Below are 12,066 nucleotides of genomic sequence, written 5' to 3' on the forward strand. Positions count from 1 at the left end.
GAGAGAGAGAGAGAGAAAGAAAGAAAGAAAGAAAGAAAGAAAGAAAGAAAGAAAGAAAGAAAGAAAGAAAGAAAGAAAGAAAGAAAGAAAGAAAGAAAGAAAGAAAGAAAGAAAGAAAGAAAGAGAGAGAGAGAGGGAGGGAGAGAGAGAAAGAGAGATCACACTGGAACGAATGCACCACCCTTTCAACTTTCAAAAAGGAATTGGATAAATAGTTGGAAGGGAGCGGGGGAGGGGGGCTGAGTGGGTGGAGCTGGCACAGGCACAACACACAGAATGGGCTCCTCTTGTGCTGCACAATCCTCCATGTCTGGCTTTCAGCACCTTCATTAGCAATTACATCAAAGTCCTGTATTATAAAGTTCGCATCGTGCTCAAAGTCAAATTGGTGTTTATAATCGCACCTTTCAAAGTCTGGCAAAAGCAGCGGTCGAGAGCAGCACAGATCGAAATGGACGAAATGGTCACTTTGGGCTCGAACATGAGCGGAGATGCACAGACATGCACACACTGTTCTCTGCCACCATATCCTCTTCAGCAGTTTGGGAGTGTCGCACTCCCCAGTCCGCTGAGGCTGCCAGCTGATCTGGCTGGTACAAATCCGCTAGGGCTACGCTGGTTCAACAACAGTCTCCAAACGCCTTGCCCCTCCAGCGCACGGCTTCCAATGACCCACGATAGCAGCGTTGCTGACCCAACAATGCAAGAGGTGCAGGAGGAGGTTGGATCGAGGAGGCAGAGGATCTTGCTTGGCTGTTGTTTATTGATACGGCAGGAGGATGCGGCAGAAACTCGAGGTCCCAGTGCGAGCCGGCTGGCTGTCACTGGGTGTATAGGCTGGCGGCGAACACTATGTCCCTCTTGATGAGGTTCGAGGCCTGCTCCATCTTGGCGTTGAGAGTGGGGTCCCCGATGATGCGGGCGGCGTTCCGTACATCCCGACAGGTCTCGTTCAGCCGCTGGATGCACCGCACAATGATGCCCTCCTGGACGTCCGTGAGCCTGGTGATCTCAGCAAAGGGCTGGGCACAGAAATGGGAAAGGCAGCAAGTCACAAGGAGTAGCAACACCGTCAACAGATCAAAAACCAAACACACAGTTTTTCGGAGCATTCAAAAGAGGGAAAAGTGAGGTATGAAGGAGGAGGAGCTGGGTATAAGGGAATTCAAGTGCTTAGGGTCTGCAGTGGAGCAATTAAAATCAGGGGTGCTCAGGAGATAAGAATGAGGGCAATTAGAGGACTGGGGCCTGGGATATTACAGAGGGAAGGTGGGCAATTTTACACAAGACTGAAAACATGTTACAATTGTGTTGTTCCCAGACTGTGGGATAGTGACAGTCAGCAAGCACAGAGGGCAAGGGGGGGTGATAATGGTCAGCAGAGTTTCGGATGAGCTGAAGCTTCGAGCCTGCGACGTGGGAGATCACACACAAGCAGCTTGACACATCAGAGGTGGAAAGTGACTAAAGCACGGATCAGCAGCAACGAGGAGTTGAGACAGGACAATGTCGGACAAAGCTAAGGAGAAGGAAATCAGTGACTTCGATGATGGCACAGATGTGGCCTGCAGCTCATCCTGGGTCAAAAACATCATCTCGGGGTAGTGTTAGTTACTAGGGAGTGGAGTTGGGGGTGAGGACTGAAGTCAAAGGCTTCGGTTTCCTTGACGTTTGACTGCAGGAAAGCAACTGGTGTAAAAATAAAGTGGTCTGGAACGCTGTCTGTCTTTTCTCCCCCCACTGAAATCTCTTTCTGATGACTTTGACTCAATGTTCAGGGAAAATAAAAACTGTTTAACAGCGTCGTATCTCAGCTTTCTCTTCAGTACCCTGAAAATTAACAAGTACTGTCCAATTGTCTTTTGCAAGCTCCTATGGAATCTGATTCCAATTCCCCTTTCAGGTGGCACATTCCAGACATAAACACTTCCTATTGGTGTCAACTGCTCACTTCCCCTCTAGCTCTTTCTGTAAAATGATAGTCAATCCACAGCCACCACCAACAATTTCTGTTTTGCCTCTTAAATGTCCCCAACCTTCTCTGCTCTGTGGAGAACATTCCTAGGTTCTCCAACCTCTCTCCATCACAGAGTCCCTCCTCAAGCCTCAACGTCCTTCCGAAAGGTTCTACTCAATAAGACCATAAGAGAAGGAGCAGAATTCAGCCATTCAATCTGCTCTGCCATTCGATCCTGGCTGTTATGTTTCTCAACCCCACGCTGCCACCTTCTCCCCAAAATGTTTGATCCCCTCACCAATTAAAAACCTATCTGTCTTCAACACACTCCACTTGCCTTCCACAGCCTTCTACGGATTCACCACCTTCTGGCTGAAGAAATTCCTCCTCATTTCAGTCCTAAAGGGTTGCCCCTTCACTGAGGCTGTGCTCTTGGGTCCCAGTCTCTTCTACTGGTGGAAATTAACTCGCTTGAATACAGAGGCATATGCTCCCTGTGCTTTTACGTATCTGCCTGTTAGTAAGTGCGTCTGCTGTCTGCCTTCCTGTCTGCACATCAGACAGAGAGGAACATACAGTCCCCAGGCTTCCATTGACCTTTGCCAGAGTTAGACGGGGATTAAAGAAAAGTTCCAATAAATGTGGAGTGCTTTTGGGGGGGGGTGGGGGAGAAAAATAATCACCTGGCACCTCATCAGCCCCCACGCACCCCCAGCTGACAGTTCTACTAGATCGGGGCACAGGTAAAATAGCAAGTGACCTTATAGCACACTACTGTAGCTTGCGGATACTCACCAGTCCCCGGGCCCACTCGTACACTACTTCCACCAAGCCAAACTTAAATTGCTCCACGTAATCCTCGACCGACTCACGCAGGCTGCACTCCCGCTGCAGCGTGGCTATCCTCTCAGCAACACCACGGATCCGCTCGATTCCCTGCAGAGAAGCAGACATCCGAATAATGGGAATATGCACTAAAGGTCTGAACGAGAGAGGCTGGACAGTTCAGTGATGCCAGCCTCCAATTCACAATGCTGCTCTTCAGGCAGAGCCCCCGCACCTAGCTCCTAGGGGCTAGGTACGTGATGGTGGTGCACAAGATTCTGACAGGTTTGGATACAGAAATGAAGATAAGCATAAGGTCTGGGAGAAAAAGATTTAAGGTTTTTGGTAAAAAAGTTAGGGAGGAGGGCATGAGAGGAAGAACTTTACACAGCGAGTAGGTAGGCACAATGGCTCAGTGGCCAACCTGCTGCATCATAGACCTGGGTTCGATTCCAGCCTCAGGTGACCCATCTGTGTGGAGTTTGCACATTCTCCCCATGTCTGCATGGGTTTCCTCCCACAGTCCAAAAAGGCGTACATGTTAGGTGGACTGGCCATGCTAAATTGCCCATAAGCATCCAGGACTGTGCAGGCTAGGTGGGTTGGCCATGGGTAATGCAGGGGTAGGACAGAAGAAAGTAGGTCTGGATGGGACGCTGTTTGGATGATTGGTGTGGACTTGATGGGTCAAATGGCCTGCTTCCACACTGTAGGGATTCTATAGTAATGAGGTGAACTTACTGTCCATGAAGCTCGCGAAAGGTGCAGACAATGAATGATTTCAAAAGGAAACTGGATGAGCATTGGAAGTAAATAAATTTGCAGGGCTAATCATGACAAAGGGGGAAATGGGATTGGACAGAGAGACAGTACAGACTCAGTGGGCTGAATGAGCTCCGGCAGTGCCTCTATGATCCTCTGACTCCCGATCGATACCCCAGTATCTACGTGCCCAGCCCACAGGGTCCGTACCCAGTATCCACATGCCAGGGGTCTATCCCTCAATTCTGGCTCTGTCCCAGGACTCGGCGTGCCCTCACCTTGCGCAGAACCTCATTCAGTTCAGGCTCCACCTGTGTTTTCTGCTGGAAGACCAGGCAGGATAGAAGAGCGACAATCTCCTCCGGCTGCAGGTCTGTCAGCACGTTCTCAAAGACCATTTCTGTCACAATCAGCTCGTGGTTACTGATCTCACAGGCCACTCGGCCCTTCAGTTGCACAGCACAGCTCTCGTCGATATACTTGAGGGCCTTCAGCACCTATTAGGTTTTGAGTTGGCAGTGGTGGAGGGGTGCATAGTGGAAGCAGGAAAAGTCAGTGTCAGATTTCAGGCAATTCCAGACAGCTCAACTGCACCTCCCCTCAACTTTCACACTTCTTAAAGCACTACAGCACACTCGCCAGTCCTGAAACACTGCCCCCCACTCACCTCCCCTGGCTCGCTCTCAATGACATTTCTCCCAACCCCTCCATCCGCATCCCCCCCATAATCTCCCATCCCCTGTCCCTCACTGACAATCCACGCTGACCACCTACCACACACTCCATACCCTGGCTCTCACTGATCTTGGCACCCATCCCATCCCTTTCCCCATACTCTCTCTTATGGACTCTCCACAATCCCCTAGCTCTCACGCACTGACCATCCCTCCCACCTCTCTCTCGTTTACTCCGCATTCCCCCCACCCCCAGTGTGCTCTCACTGACTCCCACAAGCCCCTCCAATCCCTTGGGTCTCTCTTGCTGAGTTCTGATCCCCAACCCTGTACCTTGGCTGTATCTCACAGAGCCCCTACATTAACTTACATTAACTCTCTGCTCATACTCTGGAAGCAGCATCAGGCTCCGGTCCGACACCAGGAAACGGAGTCGCTCCAGCTCATCTTTGATCATCATCCGCTCGTGCATCCGTGTGTACTGCAGGGAACATTAACCAATCAGTAGCAGTTCACTTGTATCGGTTTCTCACCAACACCCCATTTCCTCTGTCTACGCCCAACTCAAACTGAGCTCCTGAAAACTCCTGCAGACAAGAAAAGAAATCAGCAGCGATTATCCCAAATCAGCATCCATCTCACCCCTGTCAGAGGGAGATGGACGATTAAGAATTAGTCACTCCAGTACTGCCTTTGCGTACGGAGAGATTCAGATGGGCACTCGCTGGATTTATTAAAATTTCTTTGGTTCAGAACTGTAGGTCAATTAGCTTAACATCTGTTATCGGGGGAGATAAACCATTAGAAGCTCCTATCTAAACGTCCTGTTTTAACTTTGTTAATTCATTCAGCGTAACCAGACAGAGTCAACATGGCTGTGGATAAAGGGTAGTGAACATACCATACTTAGATTTCCAGAAAGCATTTCATAAAGTGCCAATTCTTGGTTATTGTGGGAAATGAAAACTCATGGCGTACAAAACTAGCATGCAAGATGGTTAGAAAATTGGTTGGGTAACAGGAAGTGGACAGTAGGCATAAATAGGTCTTTATCAAGTTGGCAATATGTAGCAAGTGGTGCGCCACAGGGATCAGTGTTAAAGGTCTTAATTGCTTACAATTTTTACTTAAAATGTCTTGGATGACAGAACTCAAGGCATGGCTGCCAAATTTGCTGATGACAAGTTGTGAAGTTGGCCTTTCCACTTCAAGGTTATCAGGAGGCACCCTACAGTGTGGGACTGCAGTTGTGCTGCCAGCCCACAGCAGAGCAAACAGATCAGAGACAATGGGTCAATGGGTAAGGAAAAGCAAGAGATCAAGTGGCAGCAGCACATTGGCCCATTGGTTAGCAATGGGAGACAGTATGGCAGACTCGGCCATACACTGCCCCGTATAGTCGGACAGCAGTTGATATTTACCATCAAGGTCTCCCAGCAAACAGCATCCCGGTTAACGTACGGAAGGGTGACACTCGGATAGCCACATGGCTCAGGGAGAGACAAAGGGACTAAACGACTGTACCTCGGTGGAGAACCTGGGGCTGTGGATGCAGGTAAATGCACTGAGGGAGTCCTCGAGTCTCCTCGCCCTGGTGTAGCTGTCGACCAGGTCCAGGTCCTTCAGCTGCAGGTCACCGATGGGGTCCATGCCAGCAATGCCGTCTGGGTGGGCCTCAACCAGCCGCAGGAGCTCCTGAGTGGCAGTGGTGACTGAAGGGCCAGGTGGGTCATTCCTAAAGGAGAGATTGATACTCTGTTAGATATACCCAGGCATGGAGAGGGCAGCGCCAAGCTGGGAACTGCAACCACAGCTCGCTCTACACTGCCCTCTCTTCAAATGGTGCGAGAAGGGGACAGGTTTGTAGGTGATGGTGTAGAGGTCATGCTGACAATGGGGGTTTGAGAGGGGGAGGGGAGCAAGGAAGGATGGTCTGGGTACGTGGCTGGTTTTTGGGGGAGGACTGTCTTTGTCCCAATGGAAGTGGGGGTGTTGTTGAGGGAGGGGCACGGGGTGAAAGCAGTGGCACTGGGTTCAGAGGGCCCCGACCCCCGCCCCACCCCAAGCTGTCCGTTATTCCACTGGAACAGTCACGTGCCACCTCCCCACACTCCCTACGTGTTTTCCGTGTTGTGCTGTTGACAGAGATGGGTGACTGACCTGAAGCGAGGGATCTGCCTCTTCTTGTAGTCATCGATGATTTTGTCGGCATTGATGCGCAGGGTTTTAACAGTGATGCTGCCGATGTCTTTGGCGGTCAGTTTTTCCACCACGTGGCCACAGGGTCCTGGGCAGGTGGGAAGAGATCAACAATAGGTCAGTCCAGCCCTTGCAGATTCCTCCCTCCCAATATACTTTGTGTATATCACACCAAGAGTTCAGGCTCAGGATTATCTCCCACAGGTAGCAGTTCAGACTCATCACTCTCCTATGGCCCATTCCAAAGTTGACCCTAGGGGAATGCAAGCAGAACCCTTCCCTCAATCAGTAAAAGCCCACGTGACACGGTTCCTGTTTGAGCATTGTTTTTCTTAAATTCATTCACAGGATGGGGGCGTAGCTAGCTAGGCCAGCATTGATGGTCCATCCCTAATTGCCCAGAGGACAACTGAGAATCAACCACATTGCTGTGGGTCTGAAAACACACGCAGGCCAGACTAGGTAAGAACAGCAGCTCCCTTCCTTAAAAAAGGACATTAGTGAACCAGATGGGTTTTTCTTGACAATTGACTATGGATTCATGATCATCATTAGACACTTAATTCCAGATTTTTGTTAAATTCAAATTGCACCATCTACCAAGGCAGGATTCAAACCCGAATCCCCAGAACATTACTTTGGCAGCCCTGTTACCACTACTATCCTACGAGCAATTACCTTGCTGACAGAAATCTCATTTGCAGCACTTTTATCAAGCCGAAGTCCATGTATGCCACAACAATGGGCACTGCCCCCATCAACTCTCATGGTTACTTTATGAAATGACTCTATCAATTTAGTTGTACGGGTTGCTGGTGGGACAGGGCATCACTGAATTCTCGTGGCGGCCAGCTCAGAGTGTGGAGGTGTGCAATGTGAGATTACACAACAAACTCACCTTCAGGAAAGAAGAGTTTATTGGCAAGGAGGTAGTCAGGAGTAGGTGCCACAGGTGATTCCTCAACGTCTTTCCCCGTCTCCTCTTGCCTGGACTCCGAGAGGACCAGGGTGGTGAACGACCGGTTGCTGGAATCTGTGCAAACCTGCAGTTCATGAGACAGCACTTGTTGAGCCAACGTTCGGAAAGGGATAGGAGGCAGCCACTCATCCCCTCAAGCCATTTCTGTCATTGATCATGATATTTACTTCCCTTAGCTCCTTATTTAACAAAAAAAGTCTATCAATTTCAGTGTTTAAATTGGCCCTTCCAAATTCAGTTTTCTTTGTATCAAAATAGAAAATGGAGAAGAATCTACGATACAGAAGGCCATTCAGCCCACCAAATTGCAGACTGATAAAAAAAAAATCTCTCCCACCTTTTAACTTTTGGTTATAGGAATTTGTGTGCATGTTGAAAAGTTATCTTCTAATTTAACTGTGATGATGGAGATGGTGAATAAAAGGGTCTTGTGAAGTCATTGAGTCAGAAATCACACGACACTAGGTTATAGTTCAACAGGTTTATTTGAAAGCACAAGCTTTTGGAGCACTGCTCCTTCATCAGGTGAAGTGGAGGGAAGCGTACAGGTACAGAATTTATAGGCAGAGATATAATAGTAAGATAATTCCAGGTAATAAAGAAGGTTGAAAGATATGGTTTAAGTGGAGTGTTGACAGGATGAATGCCAAGTGATGAATGCAGGTGATCAAAAGGTGTCAGACAGTGCGAGTAACTAACAAGTGGAGGCATGACCTTCAATCTAATTACCTTAATTAGTTTGTATAGTTGTCAATTACTTGTTACTTTGGTTAGACCCTCGCCATGCAACTGATACCTATCATGTTATGCTAGCTATTTGGTTGGCCTCCAGCACCATCTTATTTTTGATTTTTTTGTAATTATCTCATCTGCGTTAATTAATCGGAACATAGGTCACTTTACTCACATTGTTTGACACTTTTGATCACCTGCAAAGACTTGTTATTCAGATTGTCGACATTCCACTCACACCATTTGTACTATCTTTTGACAGCCCTAATTACCTGTAATCATCTTACCATTAATCGCTCTGCACATAAATTCTGTGCCGGTGTGCTTCCCTCCATATCACCAAAGGAGCAGTGCTCCAAAAGCTTGTGATTTCAAATAAACTTGAACTATAATCTGGTGTCGTGTGACTTCTGACTTTGTCCACCCCAGTCCAACACCAGCACATCTTCACTGAAGGCACTAAAATTCAGCTTGCTCCCCACCACTGTTCTGAAATGAACAGAGCAACCAGTTTTCATCCCTGATCACAAGTGACATATCAGAACCATTCAGAGGCTGCACTTCTGTGACCTTCAAAGCGAAGGTGTTGGCAGACAATCATTTAAGGTGGATGGCTTCTGTACAATAAATACAAGCAGTTCAGCTAACCTCCCCACGCCCCCAACTGTTTTACCTGCAGGATCACTCCCAGGGCATTCTTGTGCCGTTGGTTTTTAACCACCAGGACTCGACCGACAGACAGTGTCTTGACAGCACTTGTGGATTCCATGATGCTCTTCTGTAACACGAAACAGAGGAGGTATTAAACCAGCAGAGCAGGAAGTTTCACCATTGTTTAATCAATGGGAGTCTATGCTCTGTCTCATCACACGTTACCTGCAGAGCATCCCTCGTGTATAGGAGTTCCCGCACTGTATTGTAATAGTGCTCTAAGTCACTCAACTGACCAATGCACTCCACCTCATCCATGCTTGACAGCTTCTTTGAGAGCTCCTGAATCTGCTGTTCATATATCTGCAAAACACAACGGCACAACATGAGAAATAGGAAGTACGAGAGGCCATTTAGCCCTTTGCACACGTGCTCCACCCTTCAACAGGAAGGAGACTTGCTGCACCGGAAGATGTCACTGCAGCTTAGTCAGAACATATCTGCAGCACTGCGCTCTGTTTTCATCTCCTTACGCAGGAATGGAATGACTGCACGAGCAGTTCAGTGAAAATTGACTCGCCTCATTTCTGAGATGAAATTTATTTTTTTTTTGTTTTTTTAAAAAACAAAAAAGATTAGGCTAAGCAGGTTGGGCATGTACTCTGTGGCATTTGGAAGGCTGAGGGGTAGACTTATTGAAACAAGAAAGATCCAGAGGAGAGCTGATAGGGTTAATCCTGGAAAGATGAATCCCCTTGTTGAAAAGTCTGGAAACCAGGCTGCCACAGTTTTAAAAAAAAGTGAGGAAGCTCTCATTTAAGACTGGACTAAGGAGAATGATTTTCTTCCAGAGAGTCGTCATTTTGTGGCATTCTCTTCCTCAAATGATTGGAGGCAGGGTCACTGAATACGTTCAGTATTGACTTAGATAGATTTTTGATAAACTAGGGTGTTAAGGGACTTGGGTGCAACAAGAATAAAGTGGAGCTCAGGCAACAATTGAATCAGTCATGACCTTATTGAAAAGTAGAGCAGGATCAAAGGGTCAAATGGTCTACCCCTGCTCCTATTTCTTCTGTTCTTGTGCTACAATCCCACTTTCTTGCCATGTCTCAAGAAAGGAGAAAACTCAAGCTTGTAACAAAAGAGAAAAGTTCAAATTGTTACATTCGAACCCCTTTCCTGTACACCTTAGAAACTAATAAATAAAGATGAATGGTAGAAAACAGGGGCCACTGAAATGTGGGTGCCAAGATGCACCTATGTATAGGCCATATGAGAAAAGAAGAAGTGATTGCAATTGCAACAGCAAAAATAACTTCATAAAGTGACACACAGGGAAGAAAGTGCCAGCATTTCAGCCATTTGGTCAGAGCTGACAAACTACAGGAATCTTTTCTAGATGGCAGCAGAAAGAAACATTTACCTAGGGCAAGCAGAATGATGGATGTCGCAGAGCACATGCAGATGAACTACACTGATCGTGCAAGAATGGTGCAATACAAACAAGCATGGCATACCACGACAGCAGCTCTCCTGGCCTTGACGTTCAATGGGAATACCATCACTGAATCCCCACAAAAACATCCAAAGGTCACCACCAACCAGAAACTGAACTGGATGAACCATGTAAACAGTGGCTGCAACAGCAGGTCAGAGGCTAGGAATCCTGCAGAGAGTAACTCATCACCTGACTTACCAAAGCCTCTACAGGGCACAAGTCAGGAGTGTGATGGAATACTCCTAATTTGCCTGAATGAATGCAGCTTCAACAAGGAGCTCAACACCATCCACGATAAAGCAGTTCACTTGATCGGCACCAATCACTCTGTCCACCTATGCTCAACAGCAGCAGTGTGTACCATTTGCAAGATGCAGTTCAGAAATTCACCAAGACTCCTTAGATAGCACCTTCCAAACTCATGAGCACTTCCATCTGGAAGGACAAGAGCAGCAGATACATCGGAATACCACTGAATCCAAGTTCCCCTCCAAGTCACTATCAATCAGACTTGGAAATGTATTGCAGTCCCTTACAGCATCACAGAGTCAAAATCCTGGAATATCCTCCCAAACACCACTGTGGGTCTACTGACAGCAAACAGACTGCAATGGTTCCAGAAGGCAGCTCACCAGCACCTTCCCAAGGGTAATTAGCAATTGGCAATAGGCAATAAATGCTGGCCCAGCTAAGACATCCCATCAAAGACTTTTTTTTTTTAAAAAAGTAACTACAAGTCAGATAGGGCAAATGTAATATTTCCATCTGCTTGATGAGCGATGTGTCAGTCGGACAGACTTCTGCTTTTTAAGAAATGTAAAATGAAATTTGAATATGTGAACTGATCTCAAGGCAATATTAATCTATAGTGACAAGATGAATGTTTTGAAATAATGTTAAAGTCCTTAAAAGGGCTCTGTGATAATCTGTGGCTGTACCTTGGCATCTTTCCTGGTGTGGAACTCGGAGAAACTCCGCTTCATCATGTCCTCCACCCGGAGAGCTTCCACCCGCAGCAGGTTCAGGATCATGGTGTAGGTTAGACGGAACTGTGACTGCAGCAGTGTCGGCTTTCCCTGCAACAAAACACACACATGCACTGAGGCCTGCATCTGTCTGGGCTGCACTAAGCAACTTGGGTAACAGGAAAGAGTCAGCAAAAGGGGCAGCAAAGGGCAAAAGAAGCAGCGAAGGGCAAGACAGAGTGAAAGAGCACGAAGGAAAAGGTTAAGCTGTTTTGAACTAAAGCTAGAAATCGAAGGAGGGTTTAGGCAAAAGCATTACAGGATGACCATTCTGCAGAGCAAAATCCACAAACAAAGCAACTGAATGACTGACAAACTGCTCCATTTCTCATGCAACACACAAGGTCACAAGGGCAATGAAGACTCCTTCGGAACTAGCCAGTATCCAAGATTGAATCGCATCGCAACCTCTCTCCCCAGCCCCTCCAAGTGCATTTCTTACCAACATCATCTTGTGGAGGTCAGCCATCTCATGGACCCCAGACTTGCACAGGATAATGACCATCCCAGTTGTGTCCAGTCCTCTCCTTCCTGCCCTCCCAGCCATCTGAATATATTCACCTGCAAGGTGTACAAAAAGTGTGTCACAGGCGGAAGATTAAAAATGGGTTAAGCTGTCAGGACAGGATTTGAAGGCTCTGTTTCGATTTATTTCAGTACTGAAGATTAAAGAGTGATAAGAAAGGAGCTTTCTGCTGTTTCATTTTATATTTAATCAAACGTGGAGCATTGTAGGACATGCACAGTATCCACACCAACCC

The 12,066-nt window shown here is 47.3% G+C and overlaps 1 protein-coding gene across 1 annotated transcript in view; it reads right to left on the reverse strand.

Moving 5' to 3' along the window:
• Positions 1-82: 82 nt before the first annotated feature.
• The window catches only part of skiv2l (SKI2 homolog, superkiller viralicidic activity 2-like), a 45,665-nt gene continuing 33,681 nt past the window's right edge, over positions 83-12,066 (reverse strand). The window contains exons 19-29 of the mRNA XM_020518327.2: positions 11,748-11,866; positions 11,219-11,356; positions 9,005-9,142; positions 8,802-8,906; positions 7,316-7,460; positions 6,379-6,505; positions 5,743-5,953; positions 4,589-4,699; positions 3,823-4,041; positions 2,753-2,893; positions 83-1,022 (exon numbers count right to left, since the gene is read on the reverse strand). Of these exons, the coding sequence (XP_020373916.1) occupies positions 822-1,022; positions 2,753-2,893; positions 3,823-4,041; positions 4,589-4,699; positions 5,743-5,953; positions 6,379-6,505; positions 7,316-7,460; positions 8,802-8,906; positions 9,005-9,142; positions 11,219-11,356; positions 11,748-11,866 (1,655 nt within the window). The 3' untranslated portion in view covers positions 83-821. The remainder of the gene's footprint in view (positions 1,023-2,752; positions 2,894-3,822; positions 4,042-4,588; positions 4,700-5,742; positions 5,954-6,378; positions 6,506-7,315; positions 7,461-8,801; positions 8,907-9,004; positions 9,143-11,218; positions 11,357-11,747; positions 11,867-12,066) is intronic.

Source organism: Rhincodon typus, chromosome 35 (genome assembly GCF_021869965.1).
Source record: "Rhincodon typus isolate 14 chromosome 35, sRhiTyp1.1, whole genome shotgun sequence".
Lineage (NCBI taxonomy): Eukaryota > Metazoa > Chordata > Chondrichthyes > Orectolobiformes > Rhincodontidae > Rhincodon > Rhincodon typus.